Below are 21,224 nucleotides of genomic sequence, written 5' to 3' on the forward strand. Positions count from 1 at the left end.
TTGGTGGGATCTCAGATGTTCTTAACTGAGCAATCTTTAGAACTTTCTTTAGAACCATCTTTAGAATTGTCCTTGGTTCCTGCCACCCTGTATGACCACCTTCAGTGCCTGGAGAACTCTGCTGCTTCCAGGTCCCAGCTCTTATGTCACATCGTGTTTTCAGGGTCCTTCGAATATATGTTCAATATTTGGGGAAATAGTAAAAAGCGCTCAGATTCCATCATGTATAGATAATTGCTTCCTATGTACAACTCTGCGGAGGAGGCCAGATGAGTACGCCCTGCCTGGAGGCTGTGTGGAGTGTCCAGGTGGTAGAAGCACTGCCTGTGTACAGAGCCACCTAAGTAAAGAGGCTTTCTCTTCAGACTGCCCTGTTAGGCCTGTTGGCTTTCACCCAAGAGCAGTGATCCGACCAACCCTCAGCCTTCTGTTTCAGCAAATGGCCGGTGGAGAGGCTAGAAGAGCTGCACTCTCAGCATCTGCTGAGGAGCACAGGCTCCAGTTCACTGTCACTCAAGTTTTAGCAAGACATTAGTTAAAAGATAAACATAAAGTGTCTGTTGCTTAGAGGATCGTTCTGTTTCAGATATTCACAAATCTATTCTGGCTTGATTTGATTTTTTTTTTATTTTTTTATTTATTTTTTGGTACTGGGGATTGAACTCAGGTCCTTGCGGTTGTGAGGCAAGCAGAGGAACCACTGAACTAAATCCCCGGCCCCTTCTGTTCCAGCTTGAGACAATGGGAAGCTGGGTTATGTGGTGCACGTTGCTTAACTCTCTCATGTTTGTTTTCTGAGTTGTCCTTTATGTTGAAACTTGCCGATAGCAGTGTTTATTGTCACACTCCACATAACGATTACGTCATATGATCTTCTGAAGAACCCACAGGGAAGTAGCTCCTGGTTTCACTTTTAGTGATGGCTGCTAGAAACTTGAGAACCAAAATCTTACCCATCATAGCAAGGTTATGCTGTGTGGATTGATGCTCAGTGAGTTAATACACCATGCTGTTTTCATTTTTGTCGTTTATTCCTGGCTCTACTTTCACATGAGGTGGCACATGCCTGGAATCTTAGGACATGGGAAGCTGAGCAGGAAGATCACTGAGAGTTTGAGGCCAGCCTAACTCCCAAAAACAAAAGTCTTCATTCACACTTTAAATTTGCATTTTCTTGCTGTTTATAAATAAAATGAATTGTGAAAATGACCTATCCTCCCCAAGCTGCAGTGAGATCCGCAGATCCTACCCCTTTTCTCTGTGTACAGAGTCCAGACACAGAGTTGGAGTTGTGGCACACAGACCTTGTTCCCTGCTGTAAACTGAGGTTAGTAAGATCTCTCTTGCTTCTGTTACATCATCAGGTTTGAGATGCTTGATGCTGCGAAGAACAAGGTACGGGTGAAGATCAGCTACATAATGATTGCCCTGACGGTGCTAGGATGTATCATGATGGTTATTGAGGGCAAGAAGGTGAGAGCAGGCTCCCCTCTGTCCTTGCTTGCTCCCCATGGTGTGGCGCACCAAAGAAAGACTACATTAGTTTTTTATAAAATACGTCTGAGTTGCCATAAATGACATGAAATAAGCTGACATTTAGTAACCCTTGTGTATAAAGCACCCTTAGAGAGAGTATGTGTGTGTTTCCTTCCCCTTCCCTTCAGCAAGGCTAGCACTCTACCCGAGCTCCATCCCCAGCCCAAGACAGTTTTGGGGTTTTCTTCTCACTACTGGGGATTGAACCCAGGGTCTTCACAGTGAGCTACATTCTCCAACCCTTTTTTTTTTTTTTTTTTTTTGAGGTTGGTTGGTTTTTTGAGATAGGGTCTCACAAAGTCACTTGAGTTGCCCAGGCTGGGTTCAAACTTGCAAAGCTCCTACCTCAGCCTCTTAAGAGTGCTGGGATTTCACACTTGTGCCTCTGTGCTGGGTTGATAGTTATTTTTATATTTAGTCCTTTTTTAAAAAAATAACCATGTCTAATTCTATGTGTCACAGTTTCCATATGAAGAGAAATATCTTATAACTATTATCAGATATGAAAAAGATTCTTTCATGCACCCTTGTCCTGGGTGATTCTAAAGTGAAAGAAGTGAACTTCTGGCTCTTTGGAGTCAGTTACATGGAAACATCGACCACTTTCAGTTGACCTCACAGGAGCACAAAGGCCCCAGTGTGCTGCTACCTTGGCAGGGTTCTGTCGAAGACACTGATCCCAGTCATCCTCAGTGTTTCTTGGGCCCCTCCCTTGCCCTCGTGATTGATACCAGATTGAACTCTTCAGAAGCACATGGACTGCATGCACAGGCTTCTAGAATTCTGAGAAATCGGTGTTGCTTTCTATACTTGATTTTACACAGAGCTCACCCCAGTAGCAGGTCATTCTCCTGGGAACCTTTCTCGCATGACACAGGTGTGCACACTGTAGGTCATTACTTTAATGGCATTTCCATTTCAGAAACTTGGTAAATGCTACTGGAATGAAAAATTTAACTGAGGGCCATTTAGATTAGAGAAATTAGCCACTGTATATTTTGTGCTCAGCATTATCTGCCTTCCCCTCCCGTGTTTTTCATTTCCTTTTTTTTTTTTTTAAGATAGGGTCTCACTTTGTATTTACATATGTCACATGTATGTACCATGCCCTGCACCTTACCTAATTCTTTACGTGTGAGATAACACAGATATAATACCAGTTTATATGGGGGCTAGTTTCACTTATTTGGTGTGAAAATGTCCTATGTCAGCTCCATAGAAATGTTAACAGTTCACACACTGAAGCAAGGGAAGAGGGTGATTGCCTTTCCTACTGCCATTTGATCTCAAAGGGTGGAGTTTGAGGATATTACTGGAAGTCATCTATAGCGATATTTTGGTACTCTGAGATTCCCAAAGTTGAAAAGTTTTAAAAAAGAGGAGCTAGAAGGGTATGAAAATACATAAATGAATTGGGGAAGGAAAATAGGTGAGAGCAAAGAACAGTGAAAGGAGAAAAATGGGATAGAAGTGCACATGACAAGGTATTTAATAAAAACAAGACGAGAAGACGAGAAGACGAAAAGACAAGGGAATAAATTTATAAGGGAAGAGACTGGAGGTTTAGAGCGAGGGGCCATGAAGGGCGCAAAGGGAGAGGTGCATACTTCTCTTGCCTTCGATGGGCAGTGTCAGAGGGAGAAGACGTGGGGGCAGTGCCCAGGCAGCAGCCCATTCCCTGCCAACCCTGCCCTAGTTAACCTTTTACCTTAGGATAAGGCAAGGATATCCTCTCCAATCTGGTACAGTCACCTGTTCAAATGTGTCTCACTTTAGGCTGCCAAAAGAAATGAGTCTTTAACAAGCTTGAACTTAGAAAGGAAAGCTCGTCTGAGAGAGGAAGAAGCTATGAAGGCCAAAACAGAGTAACAGAAGTCTCCGTGCTGGCTGGACTGTGAACATCCAGGAATAATGCAGCAACTGCCTGTGCTGAAAAGAATGTGGTATGACGACCCACCTCCTAAATGTAGGTCTTACACAAGCTTATACCAGTTCCCTGTAGAGGTACAAATAAATTTTCTTAAAGAACAACTTGTCTGCTTTTATAGCTTTGATCCAAGTAAAATGCACTCTCAGCTTTTCAGGGGAAATGAAAATTGATACAACTTCAATATTAATGTTTTTTAGACAATTTGGTACCATATCTTACTTTATTCCAGTTATTACGAAAGTGACATCTCTCCAGGAGCCAAAATAGTTTCATTATTTCTCTATTACTTTTTTTTTTTGTATTGGAAATTGAATTCAGGGCCTTTGCACTGGTCTATATCCCCATTTTATTTATGTTTTATTTTAGACAGGGTCTCTTTAATTTACTAAATTGACCAGGCTGAGCTTGAATTTGTAGTCTTCCTGCTTGTCTCCCAGGGCCTGGGATTACACATAGGCACCACCACAGCAGGCTGTTTATACTCATTCTGAAGATAGGGAAGGTGTGAGTTAGAGAGCCAGCCTTCCCAAATGACATGGTGCCTTTTGGGGGGTTGGCTCTGGGAAGCTCTGAGAAGCAGCCCAACTGCACTATCACTGGGAAAAGCAGTTGTTTGGGGTCTCGCTATGTAGTTTAGGGTGGCTGTGAACTCACTATGTATCCCAGGTTGGGCTTGAACTTGCGGCAATCTTCCTGCCTCAGCCTCCCAAGTACTGGCGTACACCATCACGTCTGGTGTAGGAAACCAGTTTTGAAAATGTCCTGGCAAGGTAATGAGAGTGCTCTGACCAACAGTTTGTGAGGGTTTGAAGACCCAGCCATTGTGGAGTTGCTTAGGGCCAGCCCAGTCTCTTAGTTCCATGGTTCAGCGTTCCCAATTGGTTCCTTTCCTACCACCTAGGAAACTACATTTCTCAATTATGAGAATTTCATGCATTTTCTTGTTAATGTTAAAAAATAAGCATTATTTAAACCTAACATGTCTCCTTTACAGTTCTGACTTGGAAAACCAAGTTGTCTCATTATGTGTGGATACTGGTTTATACAAGCATTTCATTCACTTGCACACGCCTTGTTGATGAGTACATTGGTATTACAGGCTGTTCCCACTGTCAGCATGCTGCTTTTCCTCATTTGTAACAGATTAGCAAGCAATATATGCAGCTGTGAGGGAACTTTAATAAAACATTCAGTAAAATGTAACACACTACCCATAGCTTCAGAATCTGATGTCAGTGGTATCTTGTCTATGTACTTCTAGAGTAAGCTGACCTTATCTGCTTTTCAAATTTATTATCAAAAAGCATTATTTCTTGTACATTTTAGTTTTTCTTGATCATTTTCGGACCCCTAAACCAATGTTTTAAATGTTGGTAAATTTTAATGTGGCATTTTTAAAAATAAGTAACTTTTCTCTATAGAATAATTCTTAACTGTTAAAGAGCATTTGTGTTGTATCTTGTAGATTTATCATAATAAAGATGTTTTACTAAACTAAAGCTCATTCACCAAGGATTTAAATAATATTTCTTTTTGTTCCTGGGGATTGAATTTGGGACCTTGAGCTTTCAAGGAAGGTGGCAGCACCACTGAGCTAAATCCCCAGCCCTAAAGCTGATCTCTTGCTGAGAAAGAATCTCGCTATGTAGCTCAGGTTGCTTGGAACTCACTAGGATCCTCCTGCCTCAGCCTCTGGAGTGCTGGGATTACAGCAGTGCGTCAACACACTGGGGTATGTTCCTTTTACTCGTAACGTGCCCTTCCAGTTATGTTTTCTTTTTGGGGCTCCTTGCTCATCTCCTGGAAAAACTTCCAGGGTTCAGTTTTGGGAGCATCTGGACACACACGTGGACCGGGAACTCTGGACACTGGAGTCCCAGCCCTGGGAGCAGAAAACCAGTATGAGGACTCACTTCCCAGAGCTCCTTCATGTTATTTTCTATTCAGTGACATAGTGACTACCTCTTTACAAATTTCTTGGCCAGAATTTCAGACCTGCCTCTTAACTAACCGTACTTATGGTGCCCTCATAATACTAGTTGTACCCTACTACTACAGTGTACTGTAAACTTGTAAAGCAGATTAACATTTAATGACTATGATAAGGCAACATTAAATATTTTAAAAAGCAAAAGTTTTGTCATTGCTGCTTTCAGTTAAATTACTATCAATTACTATTTAATATCTAGATTTGGGGGCATGTTTATTATGTCTTCCTAGGTAAAATAGGCAGAAACCATTTTCCCCCCTTTTTTTTTAAGGTACTGGGGATTCATGCATGCTATTTAAGCACTCTACCACCAAGGTACTTTCCTAGCCCTTTTTAAATTTCATGTTGCGACAGGGTCTTGCTGATTGCCTAGACTGGCTTTGAACTTGGAATCCTCCAGCCCGAAACCTGAGTAGCTAGAATTACAGGCACGTATCACCACGCCCATCTTCTGCTTTATACTTTATATTTCCTATTAAGCCCTGTGTGAATAAAATTAACACGTGAGGCTAGGGTTTCTTTGAGATCAGTATGAGTTTTGGGCATGTATACTAAAATTTATCAAAAGTACACAATAATGAAACTGTAATACGTATTTTAATCATCAAACGTTTTAAGCCCCTTCTCTATGCAAAACAGTACAAAAACAGATAAGCCAACTTCCTGTTCCCACACAGCTCATTATCTACTGCAAACATGGCCCAAGAAGCCATTACAAACAAATCGGTAAAGAAATTGTTTTGAACTTTACCACAGAAACTGAAGAAACAGAAAAACAACTCAGCTGTGCAGAGGTTGGAAGAAGTCAAGAAGTCATGGTTCCATGAGGTGATTTTGCAAATGAATCCAAAATACGAGGGGGAGTTATTAGGTCACATACAGGAGAGTGGCCTCACCATCCTGATGTGTAGTTTCCCTAACAATCACAAGATGGCAAAATATAATAGAGGTTGGTATTAATCACATTCCTATTACTGAGACACAATACCGAGCACTCACTAACTTAGAGGAGAGGTTTAATTTGGCTTAGTTTCAGTGGATTCAATCCATACTTACCTGATTCCAGGGCAAAAAAATGACATGGTGGAGGAATTCTGCTCAACTCAGGACAGCCAAGGAGCAGAAAGGGAGGAGCCAGGGGCAAGAACATCCCCTTCCAGGTCACAGACCTAGTGACCCACCTCCAGCCCTGCTCGGTGTCCTAACAGCACATTCAGCCGTGAGCTCATCAGAAGATTAATCCACTCATGAAGATACTGCTCCCACAATCCAATCACCTTCCAAAAGACACCTCCGAACACATGGGACTTTTAGGGGACATTTTAAATGTCCATCACAACAGGGTCCTATAAGTTTTAGATGCTTAGAATGAACCTAATCATTACTTCTTTTCCCAACTCTCAGCCCCGATAAGGATTTCATGTCCCATCATCACCAAGTGTATGGGAGGCATTTGGCCTCTACAGTTCTGTAACCCCCAGGCGAATGTTCACCTGCCTTCCCAAACCAAAAATCACAAACTCACTTGCTTCTCTGAGACATCTTCTCTTGTCAGCCTTACTTTGAAGTATTTCTCAAGTGACTTTCTAGGATACTCACTACGAACAGAATGGGAAACTCTAGGGCAAGCACATAAGGTTCCTAACAGGCCTCAAGATTAGGAGTCAGAAGCCCCAGATCCTACACTTTATTCTTCCATTTACTATCCTCCCATTTTGTAAACACTGATTTTAAGTGTCAAAATATTGCAAATGAACACAATTTTTAAAAGAAATACAAAATCAAGAAAAGTCATTCTTTCAAACATCTTAAGTTTTTTGTTACCGCTTTTGGGGTTTGTTTTGTTTGTACTGGGGCTTGAACCTAGTACTTCACACTGAGCTACATTCCACCACCGACCCCCTTGAGAGGGGATTCCACTAAGTTGCCCAGGCAGAGACTGAATTCGTGATCCTTCTGCCTCAGCTTCCCAGAGTGTTGGGTTACAGGCATGTGCCACCATCCCTGTCTCAAAACATCTCAATTTTTTGACAACTTGACTTTACTACTTGATTTCCAAAGGTTTTAATAGTCACTCATCCATAGTTTAATTGTTTTATCATTTTCCAATGCTGCTGATGCAATGATGTTTTCTGTAGGATGACAAGCCGCTGTGATCACAACATCTGTATGACCTTGTAATTTCTGTACAATCTCTTTAGTCTGAAGGTTCCAAATGTAAACCAGGTTATCCTCTGAACCAGACACAATCCACTTTCCACCAGTAACTGAAAAACTGGCAAATATGCAATATTTCTCATTCTTATGACCAGTGTATGTCTTCAAGCATCTGCCTCTGCTGTAATCCCACAGTTTAAGAGTATTGTCCAAAGTTGAAATGAGGATATATTTACCATTTGGAGAAAATTTTACAAAAGAGACAGGAAGATTATCATCAACATTAAGTGTTTTTAAACACTGACCTGAAGCAGTGTCCCAGATTCTACAGAGACCATCATAGCTGCCCGACACTATCAAGGACCCCGTACTATTAAAATGAACAGCAGAAACTGGGTCAGAATGAGCAGACAAAGTCTTGAGGCACTTTCCTGTTTTCACTTCCCATATTTTCACACTCTCATCAAAAGATCCTGAAATAATTAGAGTGGATGGAGGATTGAAATTACAACAAAAGACATAATCATTGTGCCCCTCCAGAGTTTTCAAACATTTTCCAGATCTCACAGCCCATATCTTTAGAGTTTTATCATCTGAGGCAGAAACAAGGCAACTAGAATCTGATGACCAGGCAACATCTGATATTTCCAGATTGTGACCATACAGTGTTTTGTCGTATCTCCCATCATATGCTCCCCAGATTATAATTACTTTATCAGCAGAAGAACTTGCTATCCATTCGCCATCAGGACTAAATTTAACTGATGACACTGCCGCCGTGTGCCCCACAAGAGTAAGTTTGAGGGCATAATTAGGTTTTTCGGACACTTCCTGGCGCCGACAGGCTGATGAGAAGACACCTCCTGGCTCCTCTGCTGCCATGACTCAAAAGCTCCAAGGCAGGCAGTGGATGAGATGCTCTCCCCGTACCCACACAGGAGATAAGCATCAGAATTTTAAATACACCGGCTTTGAATTACTACAACTTCTGGATCGACTTTAAACTGCCATCACCTGAATCAGCAACATCGCCCGGACTACTTCAGTTTTCCCTCTGTTTTGCGAAATATCTGCCTGCAGTACTTTCGAAAAGGTCCCGCGGCTGTCGGCGAGAACATAGGGCGTCAGGGGTAGAGGGGGCTCCATGCCAAGTAATTTCCACGCCCGTTTCCAGCTCCCAAATGTTGAAACGTGGTACCTGAAAAATGCACGAACCACTCTCTGCTTCAGACAGATTTGAGAAGTTAGAATAGGTCATACAGAGTCACCGAAATTACAGGTCCGTCCGCAAACTTCCTTCCTTAATTGCAGCAGGGTACAGCGCTCGACTCTAAGAAGGAACAGCAGCCGAGCGCATGTGCAAAGGGAGCCCCCAATGGGAGACGCCTACCTGCGCCTGCGCAAAAGCGGGGCCAGGGTTGGCTTCCGGTCTTCCCGGTCCCCGCCCAGGGAGCGCAAGACGCCTTCCGGGGAAAGTGGGGGAGCGACAGTAGGCTTAACTTGTACGTGACAGGATGGTGTGGGAAACAGTAAATCTTATTTCCAAGAACATGCATTTCTTTTTGAAAACTCACGGGAATTTGCCGATACCCTTAGCTGTAGACTTAGGTCCACCCTTGGCACGTAAGCTGCCCAAACAGCGCGTATTTCAGAAGCCCGGCCAAGGTCGACCCACTCGCCCTTCCGGGGAGCCTGCACCACCTCCTGCTCTGCAAGTGGCTTTGTTCTGCTCCTGTTTGTGTTGCTAATCCTCCTGGACTTTGTGCCTATTTGATCACTGTAGGAGGGAGAGTGGAGCAGAATTCACGCCTAGATCTAAGACCTTTTAGGTTTTCCCTGAAAACGTTTAGAAAAGGATGAAGAATGTGTCTTAGCATCCTTGAAAGGCCAGTAGAATATGTACCGTATCAGGAGAAACAAACGTTTGTTTCCCCTCTTATGGTTTAATGTTTGTTAAGCATGAGGTTCCTACCTCCTTAAAGGTACTTGAGAGAAAACAGCATAGAGGCTGGTGAAATGGGGTAAGAAATGGGTAGGTTATTTTTTATTAAGTTTTAGAAGTTTGCCTAATTTTAAGAAATGGTTGTAAAAGTAAGTAAACACTACACCGTTCAGATGAAAGCTACTAGTCAACAAGGCTTACTAAAAACCTGGAAACCTGAATCATCTGTGATTGCTCATTTAGAGTACCCAGGAGAGAAAGAAAAAGTTCTAAGGCTTTCCAGGTAGCCAATATAAAGTCAAAAGGCAAATATCTTCCTTGGCCAAGAATTAAAAGGCAATTTTTTGCGGGGGAAGAGACAGGTCTCCTTTAAAAGGCTCAATATGCATATCAACTCACCTTTAGTAAACTGACAGTATAAAAAAACGCATTAAAGATTCTACGACTAGTTTGAAATTTGGACAGGGATTAGATGAATGTCTTACTAGCTAGTGCAAACTAACAATCTGCACAAGAACGCGTCAGGAGTGAGAACAGTACGGTATTTTTAATTAATTTTTAATTTTTTTAATTGTTAAAAGCATTCACACATTAAAAGTTATGATGGTTCTGAGAGATTTGCTAAGGCACAATCTCCATGAAACTAACTCCCCTGTTAAACACTTCCTTTAGAATATCTTAATGTTCAATTCTAACTAAACCTTGCCTCTTCCTTTTCCTTTCCTTCTCCCAGCATGGATTAAATTCTGCATCAAATGAAATTATTTTCATTTTTACTAACTCACTAAAAGCACCATGGGGTATACAATTAGACATTTTTTAAAGAACTTAAGCAAATCTGCTTTCCCGGTAATTGCACAGCACAAGAAAATTAAGGAAAATGAGAACATAAGGGCGAGTATGAAGTCTTGGTACTAGAGTATATTTCACTCATTGCAAATAACACAAATGAGGGAGGGGGACACAAAATTTAAGAATGTGTTGAAAGCCAGGTGTGGTTGCGCATGCCTGTAATCCCAGCACTCGGGAGGCTGCGGCAGGATTGCTGTGAGTTTGAGACCAGCCTGGGCTACATAATGAGCTCCAGGGTCAGAGGCCCTGTCTCAAAAAACCAAAAAAAGACAATGTGTTGATAGGAATAACCAGATTTTCTTTTTCTCCAGATTTCCCCAAGATCTGATGGAGTCAAAAGCCACTTTTTGCTTTGTGAGTTATTTTTGTTTATAAATACCATCAGGAATTCGTGTGAAAACAAATCTTGCTTACTCATCAGTCATGTCCTCATACTAAGTAGTCCTTATGAATGAGGACTAGGAATTTAATATTTTAGTTCCTCGAGAAGGGCAAAAGTGGTGGAAGTTGGGCAGGGGAGGCAGGGCAAAGGGACTGGCAATTGGCAATTGGGGAGCAGAGTACCAGTACAGGTAAATCCAAAGTGGCAGAAATGGCATAGTTGGCATTTTGGTTTCCCAAGCAGAATTTCTTCCATGCTTACCTCATTTTAAACACCTATTTTTACCACCCTTTTCACCAGGTAAGTGATTTACAAGTTGTCCTTGTAGAAAGCCGCTAGGTTTCTTTAAATATCCTGTTTTAGAACTGAAAGTCTCCCCTTTAGTTGAAGGATTTCCTTTGTCCTTCATTTAAGTTTGCAAATACTCTAAATAGAATAATGTTCCACAAATGAGCATATTTTTTTTCATTAACAAAAAAGTATGTGCCAGACCTAACCATGGCCCAGCTTAGGGGATTAACTAAGGACTCCTTTAGCTACCTTTCAGTCCCCCCTGGCAGTACTGTGGCTCCAAAGTGGGGTCTCCATATACTTTACCCCTGAGCTATGTCCCAGCTAACCGCCAAATGCAGCCCTTAAAATCAAGCAGTAACAATTATGTGCATACCCAGGTGTTTTAGACCCCTAGCAAATGTGTGAAAATGTATGGTGTTAGGCTGAATATGGGGTGGTGAACTGGAACATTCTTTGAAGTCAAAGGGGAAATGTTAACTGGTAAGTTAAACTGGAACAATCCCCAACAAACCCACAGAATTGTAACTTAAATCTTAGAAAATTCTGTACTTGGTAGTTTACACCCCAGCTTTCCTTGGCCTCTCAAATCCTGTACTCCCTTCTCCCCACCACTAAGTCTTTGAGGTTCCATTTTCTTTATCTTAATGCTTTGCCCACATGGTAGATAAGGCAATAATTCTTATTAGAGACCTTATACTGGACTCGTTTCTTCAGGTTATGTGGATATGGATAAAGCAATGTAAAGAATAATTTTACTTTCTGCAAAAACATTAATGATCACATAACCACATACTCACTTGAAATAAAGGAAACAAAATTAAGCAACCACATATTCATTTGAAACAAGCATCCAAGCTGGCTTAATTTGTAAACCCTGCAATTTCATACCACAGATGAAAACGATATTGTATGCAGAAACTGAGGTTATGTTTTGCTTTACAATGTTTTCAGGAAAAAAAAACTAGGTCAGTGGAATCTCAAAAAAAAATACAGCAGCAGTGGAATGAAGAAATGCAAGATTTTTTTTTCTATTCATGTCAATTAAATTGGATGGAGTATTCTCATGCAATACATCCAATACATAAAAATGAAAAACCCTTTCAGTAGCCAGAGGCATCCACTAGCTTCCACATCAGTTAGATATCTGATAAAAACTTTTTAAAAAGTCACAATATATTGATTGGGTACTTAGGGTATATATTAAACACAATTATATATTAGCATCTAAATATACCCATTAACTTTTTTTTTTGTACGGGGATCAAACTCCAGACCTTGCACTTGTGACTGAGCTACATCCCAGTCCTAAGTCATTTGTTTTTAAATAGATCTCTGCTATGACAATGTTTGCTTCTGTAAACTTTAGACCGTGTTTCCTGAAACCTAACTACATGCAAAACACTCAATTGTTAGGACACTTTAATAGTTATAGTGTCAGTAGGAAGGAACTCCTTTGTATTTTCTTATCAAGTACCCTTTTAGTTGTAGTGTACAGTAGCGAGTTCCTTCAATGTTTTAGTTTGTATTCAATGCCTATGTATAAGATACCACCTGATACACTGCATTCAAATATAAAGAATTATTAGTCATTCCAAATCAAAGTGTCATAACACTTGGAAAAAGCACATGGAGCAGTCAAAATGACTTGGGGTATGTAGAAACCCTTAACAAATACAATAAAGGGAGCTACCTATGGGATGACACTCCTTTAGGAAGGATTCAGTTCACGTATTGCTAAGGCAGTAATTCATTCCAAAGCCTGTGTCAGCACCTCTATATTTGCATTTGAATTGTTCTGAGTTTAGCTATTTGTTACTAAAGTCACTTTCACAATTTTAGCCTCTGTTGTTGCAATTGTCTGATTATATGAAATTTTAGTGCCATCGAGGAAAGATGTTAGGACTGTGGGGCTAAACACGAGCCTACGTAAATGGAAAGCAATTTACATCTAAAGTAGTCATTTTAAGGGTGGTGATGTGGAGGAAACCAGGAAGACCTGTCTCAACAAAAGGGATCCTGACTGTTCAAAATCTAGTTTTGGAGTTTCTGGCACAGAATTGCCAAATAACCACTGCTTTCAACAGAGAACTGCAAGGGTTCCTCCCTTCCCTTGCACCACCAGTATTGTGACCTTGGAACAAAGGAATTTCTAATTTTGGATTTCATCATCTATAATATGATAGGGCCAGAGATGTAACTCAGTGGTTCCGGCACCTGCTTTGCAAGCTCAAGGACCGGAGTTCAACCCCCAGTACCCCACCCCCGCAAAAGGTGATAACAATCCACATCAAAAAAAAGTTGGAAGATTAACAGAAAAATAGGAAAGCTCTTAGTCGCCTTCTGGGCAAGTAAGACGCTGATATAAACAGAAGGTGTCTTTAATCTGTAGGAAAACATTGAGACTTGTTTATCCTTAGCTGAAAACAGAATGGAACTTCATCTGCCCTGATCCCAAGCTTAGACACATTTTATGTTCAAAAGCAGCCCCTATCTCTCAATCATATATATATAATTCATATATATAAAATTGTATTACTTTTGAAGCCTAGCTACCAATTCTTACAACCCATCCTTTTCTTGACAATGAAGCATACCATGGAAGTCTTATTATAGCTAACTTATGATAGTCACATCCTTCAATTACTTTTAACTTTCTTAAAAACTTAACTTTTGATAAGAAAAAGCAGCATGAAATATTTCCCAACTTGGCAGATGTAATCGGATCACTCAACAACACAAGGAAATGTTCCTATTAATTTAGGATGTAAAAATATTTGAGACTTCCGTTGACAGGTGTACCTATCTCTGCAAATGAGCAAATTCTGGGAGGTAGAAAATAGCATGCAGTGTATAAAATGAAAGCAAACTATACCACTTTCTGAAAGTGACCCCCTTTACTGAAGAACAATATTAGACATCAATTTCTTATTTACATAAAAACTCCAACCCCAGAAGCTACTGATAGGATAATCACAAAGTTAACCAGGAAAAATAATCCCTTGACCCAACGAAAGCCTTTTTATAATGCATCCCCGTGAGGGATCAAACAGCTGAAATGTTTATTTAGCACTAGAGAAATAATTTCAAAGTTGCCCATAAGTAGTAGCCATTTACAATAAAGGATTTAGAAGACAGTCTAGTTGATAAAATATACTTACATATTTTTTTCTTAGGTAAAAGCAGCAACCAGTAATAATTCATTTTTTATGGGACAATTACTATTATTTTCTTTCCTCAGTGACAAGCTGAAAATGACCCAGAGTCCAATCAGCTTTATCTATAGAAGAAACAATGCTAGAAGTTTTCCAAACCAGCACCACTGACAAAGGCAATAATTAAAAAGGGTACTTTTTTTTTTTTTTTGGTACCAGGGATCAAACTTGGTACCTTGGACTTGCAGCGGAACCCCTGAGCTAAATCCCTGGCCTCTAAAAAGGGTCTTGACAGGAACATAAAGTGCTCTCTAGAGAGCTCTGCCTCATCAGCCCCTTTCTTTGTGTGCACCGTCAGTACCCTCCCTGATGTCTGGTCCATGCTGCCATGTCTGCCTGCTGTTCCTTCTGATGTCAAGTGTGCTTCATTACAAAGCTATGCTTTGAAATTCTGAAGGAAGAGGGGGGAAAAAACAGAAGGAAAAACAAAGCTACATTTTTTCCAATAAATATATGAAACCACAAGCTTTCTTGTGTTGAAATTAACATTTTTGTATGAGAAACACCTTGTAATAAATGTATTCAATAAATTGAGAAACTATTAGCAGAAAACTAAAAACAATTTATAGCTCCCCTTTACAATACCATTTCTACAAGACTGCTTTACCAGTACCATGTTCCAGCACATACAAATTAAGCTGGGATCTAACTTTAATCAATTCTAATATTTATACTTAAAAAATCATTTTATTATAAAAACAAAAAGTTTAGTTCAGATCTAAAGGTTCATGAACTTCTAGGACCAGGAGCAAGAGAAATTCTTTTGTTTTAGACAAAATAGATCACACCAGTTAAGTGGACTTTGTTTTAATTCATTCATTGAGATACCTGTAATTGTCAGCAAAAATTCCCATTGTATGCTACTCTTACTAATGTGAGAAGACAACTTAATGTGCTTTATAGTTTTATCCATTTAAATTGATTTATAAAATAAAAAAATTTAACTAATAGAAGGTACATAATTTAAAACATTCTATAGAAATGACGTTACCAGTAATTTACAATTTAAAAAAAAAGCCACAAAAAAAGTCAAAGCTAAAAACAAGATTTTTACTATGAATCAGTGCTCTATTACCTTCCTGAAAGAAGTTATATTTTAATGTGATGTAAAGGCAACATTGAAAGTTCTTTAAATTAACCACCTAATTTATCCCTAAAATTACAAAGAATCAAAGTCTTTTACAGGTCAAGTGCAGTAAACTAAAATGTTCTCTCAGCACAAAGCAGCACTAGAAAAAGTAACAGTATGGAGCTGACAAGTTCTGCAGTGGCTGCTCCACCAGTAACAATAAACATCAGACGGTATCCATCCGAGCACAGACACAACTAGACTGGAGGCGAAGAAAGCATCACACTCCTGGCTGATAAATGTCCTTTGTCTTTGAATCTTTCTACTTTGAATGAAGTGGATTTTTTTTAGCAGCAACCAGTAATAATTCATTTTTTATGGGACAATTACTATTATTTTCTTTCCTCAGTGACAAGCTGAAAATGACCCAGAGTCCAATCAGCTTTATCTATAGAAGAAACAATGCTAGAAGTTTTCCAAACCAGCACCACTGACAAAGGCAATAATTAAAAAGGGTACTTTTTTTTTTTTTTTGGTACCAGGGATCAAACTTGGTACCTTGGACTTGCAGCGGAACCCCTGAGCTAAATCCCTGGCCTCTAAAAAGGGTCTTGACAGGAACATAAAGTGCTCTCTAGAGAGCTCTGCCTCATCAGCCCCTTTCTTTGTGTGCACCGTCAGTACCCTCCCTGATGTCTGGTCCATGCTGCCATGTCTGCCTGCTGTTCCTTCTGATGTCAAGTGTGCTTCATTACAAAGCTATGCTTTGAAATTCTGAAGGAAGAGGGGGGAAAAAACAGAAGGAAAAACAAAGCTACATTTTTTCCAATAAATATATGAAACCACAAGCTTTCTTGTGTTGAAATTAACATTTTTGTATGAGAAACACCTTGTAATAAATGTATTCAATAAATTGAGAAACTATTAGCAGAAAACTAAAAACAATTTATAGCTCCCCTTTACAATACCATTTCTACAAGACTGCTTTACCAGTACCATGTTCCAGCACATACAAATTAAGCTGGGATCTAACTTTAATCAATTCTAATATTTATACTTAAAAAATCATTTTATTATAAAAACAAAAAGTTTAGTTCAGATCTAAAGGTTCATGAACTTCTAGGACCAGGAGCAAGAGAAATTCTTTTGTTTTAGACAAAATAGATCACACCAGTTAAGTGGACTTTGTTTTAATTCATTCATTGAGATACCTGTAATTGTCAGCAAAAATTCCCATTGTATGCTACTCTTACTAATGTGAGAAGACAACTTAATGTGCTTTATAGTTTTATCCATTTAAATTGATTTATAAAATAAAAAAATTTAACTAATAGAAGGTACATAATTTAAAACATTCTATAGAAATGACGTTACCAGTAATTTACAATTTAAAAAAAAAGCCACAAAAAAAGTCAAAGCTAAAAACAAGATTTTTACTATGAATCAGTGCTCTATTACCTTCCTGAAAGAAGTTATATTTTAATGTGATGTAAAGGCAACATTGAAAGTTCTTTAAATTAACCACCTAATTTATCCCTAAAATTACAAAGAATCAAAGTCTTTTACAGGTCAAGTGCAGTAAACTAAAATGTTCTCTCAGCACAAAGCAGCACTAGAAAAAGTAACAGTATGGAGCTGACAAGTTCTGCAGTGGCTGCTCCACCAGTAACAATAAACATCAGACGGTATCCATCCGAGCACAGACACAACTAGACTGGAGGCGAAGAAAGCATCACACTCCTGGCTGATAAATGTCCTTTGTCTTTGAATCTTTCTACTTTGAATGAAGTGGATTTTTTTTTTAGAAGTTTAATCAGGTCACATAAGTTGGCTGCTTAAATATCATGATGAGGTATGAAAGCTCTGAAAATCCCTTACACTCAGCAGGATTTACCAGAGATGAATAACAGCTTGTCAGGGGCAATTCCAGATAGTTTTTACACTTTGGGATTATAATGATTCTAGAAGAATATAAGTTCTAAGGAGGTTTAAAAGGATACGCTCTGAAACAAAAGTGAGCAACTTTTCCTTTAGAATTCATTTTGAACAGATCATCAAAAAATCTTCTCTGACAGTATATCCCAACATTGAATCATGATGGCCAACTAGCACCAAAAGGTCATATTGAACTCATTTGCAGTTCTCTTGGCAATTAAGCTTATTTTTTCAGTCCAGTCCAAGTACAAATGTAGATCAGTGAACAGAGTACTGGAAGCGCCATTTACAGGTAGAGATTGCAGTCATCATTAAACGAGCCAGAAGGTGGACTCTGGTTTTACTGGGAGTGGGCTAGGGTACCAGCATATGAAAAAAACACTGAGGGAATAATGAGGTTATTAAAGAAAGATCACTGCTCTTATTTGGGATAAGCAGGTCATGCTGAGATTTTTTTAAGATAAGGATGCTACATTACAGGGATCATGTAGCATAACTATATTAGAATCAAGCTGCAACTAAAAGGAATAAAAACCAGTAAGTAACCTTTAAAAGTGTTATCTGCCAGCCACAGAAGGGAAAAGTACCCACAGTAAACACCAATTTACTGAGGACCTTGATCAGGACCATAAAGCCTGAAACTTTTTTGGTACTGGGGATCGAACTCAGGACCTTGCGATTGTGAGACAGGCATGGTGCCACTGAGCTAAATCTCCAGCCCAGCCTGAAACATTTTTTTTGTATTGCAGAAACACAGCCTCTAGTCACACTGGTTGAGTATAGGAAAACTGAAGGGTTGTTTTCTTACTTTTCTAGGATATGTGTTTTGATTACTAAAGACTCTAAATCTTCATACTAGCAATGGAACTGAACCACTTCCAAATCCTAAAACATGTAAGACCAAAGAGAAGCAAAAGCCATACACATTAATATGTGCTCCTCTCCTTTCTGCTTTTAAGGAATCTGCAAACCAGTATTATATTTAAGAGTCAAAGTGTTAATTCTTCAGCATTCCTGACAACTAGAAAGCACATTCACTGAAGGCTGAAGGTGAGGACTGGATGGTTTAACTTTTAACATCTGAAGAATGGTACCGATAGAGAAGAGAAAACCACCCAATCTCAGTAAGGATTAATGCAAATTTGGCTAGAAAAAGCCACCAGGTAATCCAAGGGTTCACTGTGGAAGAACTCAAAAAAGTACTCTGAAGTACACACAACAGGTCTAAATATCTCCCTTGTTGCAAGTAGTTACATGAAATTCAAGATGAAGGTTTAGTTTTATCTTTTAATGTCAGTATTTTTCCCCCACTTTAAAGGGAATGAGGAGGAGTCCTCTTTTTTCCCCCACAAAAAAGGGAGCCACATTAGTGTACATTCCCGTGACTCTAACGTAAGTGCGGATCTCCAAAGCCTACGGATTTTTCTGTAAGAGTGGGCCATTCTGGTTACCCTTTTATTACAAGGGTATTCCACCACAGAGAGCCAGAGGTTTTCCAGATGTGTAAGAGAGCAGGTGCGCAAGGCAAGCAAATGAGCGCAAACAGTATTATGGAAAACATTCGAGAAGTTAGCTCCATGAGGACTGTAGGCTCCACAAGAGAACTCGACTGGGTAGCCTGGTCTGACACAGGAACACAAAAGCAGAGTATCGCTTCAAAGCTGGAAACCTTCCATAGGAGCCTCACACTGCTGGAAGATGTACTGCTGCTGGCTAAGGTCAACCTGGGGAGCAATATTGCTGTCTTCATCTTCGGTCCCAAAATAGTGCTCAATAAGATCAAAGGCCTTCTGGTAGATCTCCTGGTTTTCATGACTCTGTAGGAACTCAATTTTATCCAGACCTAGAATGAAGAATAAAGGAAAAATTTTATTGGAGAGTCTCAAACAATATTATCACAGGTCCCTTCCTTGATGTAAACAAAGCTTCTGTATTTGTAATAATATAAAAATGACTTCTAGAATTGTATCTGAAAAATAGTATAGTGGTACCTCAGTTCACGAACTTAATCAGTTCTACAATTCTGGAAAAGATGGCCAGATTTGTGTTCCTACAGGATATCGCCCAATGCAGAGATCACAAACAAAAACAAAATTCTGCCAAATGCTGTTGTTTGCAAGCCTAACTGTTCCCACACAAAAGCATTTGTGAACCCAAATACCACTATATTATAAGGTGACATTTTAAATACATATGAAAGAACATCCAGTCCACAGAAGCAGCAATTTCCACAACAGCTGCACATCATCCACTGTCCATCATGTTTTACTGGACAGTACCTATGGCCTAATTCATTCTTGGCCAGAAATAAGCCTCTTTAGTCAAAGCATCTTACCATAAGCTTCTTCAATCAAAGCACAGTAAGGGTTAATGCCACTGCCATTTCTTTTGGCTTCTTGTTCTCCAAGCCTCAAGATATTTTCCAAGCCATTTAATGCAACCTGTACAATCTTAGAGTCCATGACAGTGAGAAGATCACAGAGCGGCTTGATGCAACCCAGTTCTACTAGGTACCTAAATTAATACAGAAAACAATTTAGTCAGATGGATTTCATTATGTATAACTTTTATGAAACTGGTAAAGTCATTAAATTCACTGTAGAGAGAAAAACAGATACCCAGTAACTATACAAATTATACTTTATTATAAAAAGCTACAAAAACTTACAACCAATTCTCTAATAATATCTTCATTCTTTTTTCCCTTCACAATTTTTTGATTATAAAAAATGGGAATTCTTTCCCACTCTGAATATAAATAATTCCTGTACTTCGGCTAGATTGTCATTTTTGTATCAATAGGAAGCCACCCTTCTAAAAGGTCTCCTAAAAGCCAGCACCAGTTCAAGAGGTAAAATCTTTAGAATGTGATTAGAATTTTACTAAAATAACTTGTAAGAAACCTATAAGACAAATACAAGGAAGACTCTAGAGCTAGTATTTTTTCTTTTAATTCAGATAAGAGTTTAACATGCAATCAAGATTTATTATAATCAAATCAACACACAAGATACAACATTCTCAGCAGATACTCATGCCGTTTTGTATCATTTTAGTTTCTCAAGCTGTGTATGGAAAGACAGAGATAATCCAAGTGCATGCTATGGACGTGAATGTTTTGGAACTTACTAAAGTAGCCTTCATCTACTACTCTTTCCATGGTGCTATTTAAGACGTTCACAACAGGGCTGAACATACCATCAGGGGCATGTACCAGATGGGACAGTCATACATATACTATTGGTGTTTCAAATTGGCAGAAATGTATTTTAAAAAAACAAGTAAAAATGACCAGGTAGAGAAGATTTTTATCTTCTAAATCCAAACAAGAGTACTGTGGACCTTTTCTGAATTAAGAACCCAATTCATTCACAAGGGGTGGCTGCAACTCAAACAGGTCAGCTGACGGCTCAGGCTCCTATAACACAGCCTTCAAAGTTTCTCCCTTGTATATATATAGGAGGCAGATCTCAGTGTCCTTAGAGACACTAGCTGATGTTGTAATGTTCCTTCAGAACTCTTTGAGGATTAAATCTGTATCTGAGACCATCGGGAAGTACCAGTGGCCAGCATTTGGGTTGTAATTCAAGACTCTGGTCATAAAATTCCAAGGCCGGGGATTTGGCTCAGTAGTTCCACCACCTGCCTCACAAGCACAAGATCCAGAGTTTGATCCCCAGTACCGCTCCGCGCAAAAAAAGAGTTTAAAAAAAAATTCCAGTCATAACCCAAGTTGTTTGTATGTCAAGCCAGTCATAAATGAAGGGTCCACTGTACTGTTAAAATAAGCATTTACTGAATGCCTAAATCTGACCCACAAAGCAACATTGTAAGAAGTAGCTATGATTATCAGATTTCTTTCCCCCAGTACTGGAGAATCAAACTCAGGACCCTGTACTTGCAAGGCAGGTGCAATACTACTGAG

At 39.4% G+C, this 21,224-nt stretch overlaps 3 protein-coding genes across 6 annotated transcripts in view; 1 reads left to right on the plus strand and 2 right to left on the minus strand.

Annotated features, from left to right (window-relative positions):
• Fam162a (family with sequence similarity 162 member A) overlaps nucleotides 1–3,811 on the plus strand; it is a 26,098-nt gene extending 22,287 nt beyond the window's left edge. The window contains exons 4-5 of the mRNA XM_010617935.1: nucleotides 1,365–1,473; nucleotides 3,313–3,811. Coding sequence (XP_010616237.1) covers nucleotides 1,365–1,473; nucleotides 3,313–3,405 — 202 coding nt within the window. The 3' untranslated portion in view covers nucleotides 3,406–3,811. The remainder of the gene's footprint in view (nucleotides 1–1,364; nucleotides 1,474–3,312) is intronic.
• Nucleotides 3,812–5,842: 2,031 nt separating this feature from the next.
• Wdr5b (WD repeat domain 5B) lies at nucleotides 5,843–8,984 on the minus strand. The gene has a single exon (XM_010617946.3). It carries the CDS (start codon nucleotides 8,493–8,495, stop codon nucleotides 7,521–7,523), a length of 975 nt encoding a protein of 324 aa, XP_010616248.1. The 5' UTR covers nucleotides 8,496–8,984; the 3' UTR covers nucleotides 5,843–7,520.
• Nucleotides 8,985–15,897: 6,913 nt separating this feature from the next.
• The window catches only part of Kpna1 (karyopherin subunit alpha 1), a 91,623-nt gene continuing 86,296 nt past the window's right edge, over nucleotides 15,898–21,224 (minus strand). For 2 of the 4 annotated variants that reach the window (XM_019206688.2, XM_019206689.2), the window contains 2 exons: nucleotides 19,635–19,813; nucleotides 15,899–19,142 (listed from right to left, as the gene is read on the minus strand). In XM_019206688.2, the coding sequence (XP_019062233.1) occupies nucleotides 18,955–19,142; nucleotides 19,635–19,813 (367 nt within the window). In that variant the 3' untranslated portion in view covers nucleotides 15,899–18,954. Of the gene's footprint in view, nucleotides 19,143–19,634; nucleotides 19,814–21,224 lie in introns of all 4 variants that reach the window. The other 2 variants (XM_010617966.3, XM_019206691.2) reach the window with 2 other exon arrangements.

The sequence above is a fragment of the Fukomys damarensis genome, unplaced genomic scaffold (genome assembly GCF_012274545.1).
Source record: "Fukomys damarensis isolate Sample0158 unplaced genomic scaffold, DMR_v1.0_HiC HiC_scaffold_24, whole genome shotgun sequence".
NCBI classification, from domain to species: domain Eukaryota; kingdom Metazoa; phylum Chordata; class Mammalia; order Rodentia; family Bathyergidae; genus Fukomys; species Fukomys damarensis.